We start from the raw sequence: 3,159 nt of genomic DNA on the forward strand, positions 1-3,159 counted from the left end.
TTTGATATGAAAGGAAGGTTGGAGATTGGCCTATAATTAGCTAACCCTACAACCCTACAACATCAAGTTTCATATCAATGCTGCTGAGACTTCAGACCAACCGTCTCCTCTCTACCGTATATTTCCGACACTGCAAAACAACATGCTCCAAAGTTTCATCCGCTCCACAAGAATCACATTTCCCTGAGGCATGCTTCCCTATCAAGAACGGTGTGGAACTCAAACCCATATGCCCAAATCTCAGTCTTGACACCACCACCTCCTCTCGCCTACTCCTTCTTGTGGATCTCCTCACTCCCACCCCCCTTTGAATTTTATATAACCACCTTCCCCTCCTGTCTTCGTCCCACTGTTTCTGCCATCTACCCCTCATTTCGAGCTTAATAATACTCTTTACTTCCTCCTGACCAAAATTCACCGCCAGATCAACTATCTCATGATTAGTGGCTGCCTTTGCTAACCTGTCCGCTGCTTCATTCCCCCTTACCCCATAGTGAGCCGGGACCCAATCAAACACTACCGATAGACCCATCATATGTATCCTGACTTACCTTACCTACCTGTCTTCCAGAAACAAAAGAAGGAAATGTAGTTTTACTTCCTGCTTTATAGCTTCTGGGTTCATCTGAGGTCACAGGAAGAGACCAAGTGCAGAAGGGGAAGAACTCTTATAATTTAATAAAGTTGGTTTTAGAGGGTTTATGAAGAAATTGATTTATTGTTGTAATATGTATTGATTACAGCACAGAGTTTATGTTGCTAGTAAAGAGGAGCAGTAGAGGTTTGAATATAATCATGTTCATCTTACCTACTGAATGGAATAGTCCAGAGGAGAAATTGTTTGGTTAAGTGGACGATTTAAGCAGAAGAACTCAGGTGTTTCAAGAGAAAGGTCCAGGTCAGTGTAGCTGTGTGCAGTCTGACCTTAATTTCCACTGATTTAAGTTCAGTTATGTTTATTTGAACTGAGTTAATTATAGAGTTGAGTTTCTTATTTGTTTCTTTGTAAATATTATTTGGGTCACAAAATAAATCACTTGCTACACTGGACAGCATCAGTCTCCTGCACTTCTTTGACCGCTTAAGTCGAGTCCTACCACAGGGGGCTGGTGTGAACTGTCACAGCAGTGTGGCAGAGACTCTCAGGCTTTGGCTGGATCTGAAAATTTGTCAGTTGTCTGGAGGAAACATCTGGATGCGATGTGTCAGAATGTAACCAGACCACACAAACAAAGGCTCACCCATTCACAGGTAGCTGTGAGGGCAGAGAGGATGACTAACAGGCAGACTGTGGGTGTAACAGATGCACACGTACAGTGGGGGAAATAATACGAATCTGTGGAGGGAGCTGAAGCCTTGAGTTGCTAAGGAGCAGCCAATAAACCTGAAGGAGTGTTTCTGTTAAGAGGGGTGGACCAAAATCCCCCCTGTGTGCGGTTGTCAGAAAGGGTTTGTTCACCAAGTACTAAGTTATAATCTTCTTGAGGATCAAAAGTCATCAGCACAGAATCCAATTCTTATTTCCCCTACTGCACACACTGGGCAGCCGATGGGAAACATTTAGTATTTAGAAAAAGGTTCTTCAGGAAATCTCTTTCCTGTTTTTAGGCGCTCTTCTATGGCCTCTCTCACTGGCGTTCTCCTTCTTCTACAGTTTGAGGACTATGTGATGGACATCTGTTTTGAAGTCCTGAATAACTCCAACGATGCTCTGCGAGACTCACAGATGGACATTGAGCAGAGATTTGACCCCGTCTACGTCAGCAGGATCATCACTGCAATGGTGAGAAGCATTTCTGGCTTCCGCTGAGAATAATGTTAACGGCTGGAAAACATTTGGTTTCATTTGTGTGAGCACATGATGAACATGATCTGCAGCTCATGAATGCCACAGCAGAGATCCTGAGTCTGATAGGTGAACTCTTGCAGGTGAACTCTAATGATGACAGAGGAGTGCTGACTGGGCGCTGGACTGAGCCGTACTCTGATGGAGTTGCACCGTACCGGTGGACCGGCAGCGCACCGATCCTCCGTCAGTGGAGCAAAGCTGGGGTCAGAGCAGTGAAATATGGCCAGTGCTGGGTGTTTGCTGCTGTTGCATGTACAGGTAACACAGACTTCCCTGCATTCAAGGATAGCTGAATCATTCCTTTAAAAGCATCCCTTCTGTAGCAGTTGTCATTCACAACATCAGATGTAGAAACAAATCATTTGTCTCAGTTGGAGCGTGTGATCTTTTCACAGTGCTGCGCTGTCTGGGAATCCCAACACGCCTCATCACCAACTTCTCTTCAGCTCATGATGTCGATGGAAACCTCTCTATAGACTTCCTGTTGGATGAAAACCTGCAACCACTGGAGAGCAGAGGAGGGAGAGACAGCAGCTGGTAGGATCACAGGAACGCCTACGATCAGAAAAAATACGCAAATATGGCATTATCTAACGGGAGGTGATACGTTTTCCGTCCTCACGGTTTTAGGAATTTCCACTGTTGGGTGGAGTCTTGGATGAGGAGAGATGATCTCCCCAAAGGAAATGATGGCTGGCAGGTTTTAGATCCCACCCCTCAAGAACTCAGCGATGGTACGGTCCTAACGTTTGATGTTTTAGTCCACATGTTTTTCTGGTACTTTTCTGTGTAAACTCATTTCTGTATTTCATCGTTATGAACGGCTGTGAGGATTGTCACCGCTGACTTTCTTTAGAGCTAAAACAAAGATGTTGATAGTTTGACTTCCACTTGAAAAAAATACTTTTCAAAACCTTATTTAGTTCAGAAAAGTCCCACCGTTGTTTCCTGAGTGTCAAAACTTAGTTCCAGGTGGACTTGGGTGGTCATCAAACTGAATAATAATTGTTAAAAGTGTTTTGATGTCACTTAGTGATTCTCTACTGATGCAGGAAATGCTTTTAAATAAATGGACGTTTGTGCTTCAGGGGTTTTCTGCTGTGGTCCGTGCCCTGTGACAGCCGTCAGGGAGGGAAATCTGGGAGTGAAGTACGATGCTCCGTTTGTGTTTGCAGAGGTGAACGCTGACATCATCCACTGGATCGTTCAGAGAAATGGCCAACGGAGAAAAGTATGTGTTGTTTTTGTCAGTTTTTCTATCTTCCAACTCATAAAGCAGTAAACACACACACACTCACACACACACACAC

General features: G+C 44.3%; 1 protein-coding gene across 1 annotated transcript in view; it reads left to right on the forward strand.

Moving 5' to 3' along the window:
• The window catches only part of tgm2l (transglutaminase 2, like), a 10,250-nt gene that overhangs the window by 4,171 nt on the left and 2,920 nt on the right, over positions 1-3,159 (forward strand). Inside the window, exons 5-9 of the mRNA XM_013911289.1 lie at positions 1,655-1,783; positions 1,930-2,107; positions 2,245-2,386; positions 2,480-2,583; positions 2,938-3,095. Coding sequence (XP_013766743.1) covers positions 1,655-1,783; positions 1,930-2,107; positions 2,245-2,386; positions 2,480-2,583; positions 2,938-3,095 — 711 coding nt within the window. The remainder of the gene's footprint in view (positions 1-1,654; positions 1,784-1,929; positions 2,108-2,244; positions 2,387-2,479; positions 2,584-2,937; positions 3,096-3,159) is intronic.

This window comes from Pundamilia nyererei, unplaced genomic scaffold (genome assembly GCF_000239375.1).
Source record: "Pundamilia nyererei isolate P.nyererei 1_Seehausen unplaced genomic scaffold, PunNye1.0 scaffold00060, whole genome shotgun sequence".
NCBI lineage: Eukaryota > Metazoa > Chordata > Actinopteri > Cichliformes > Cichlidae > Pundamilia > Pundamilia nyererei.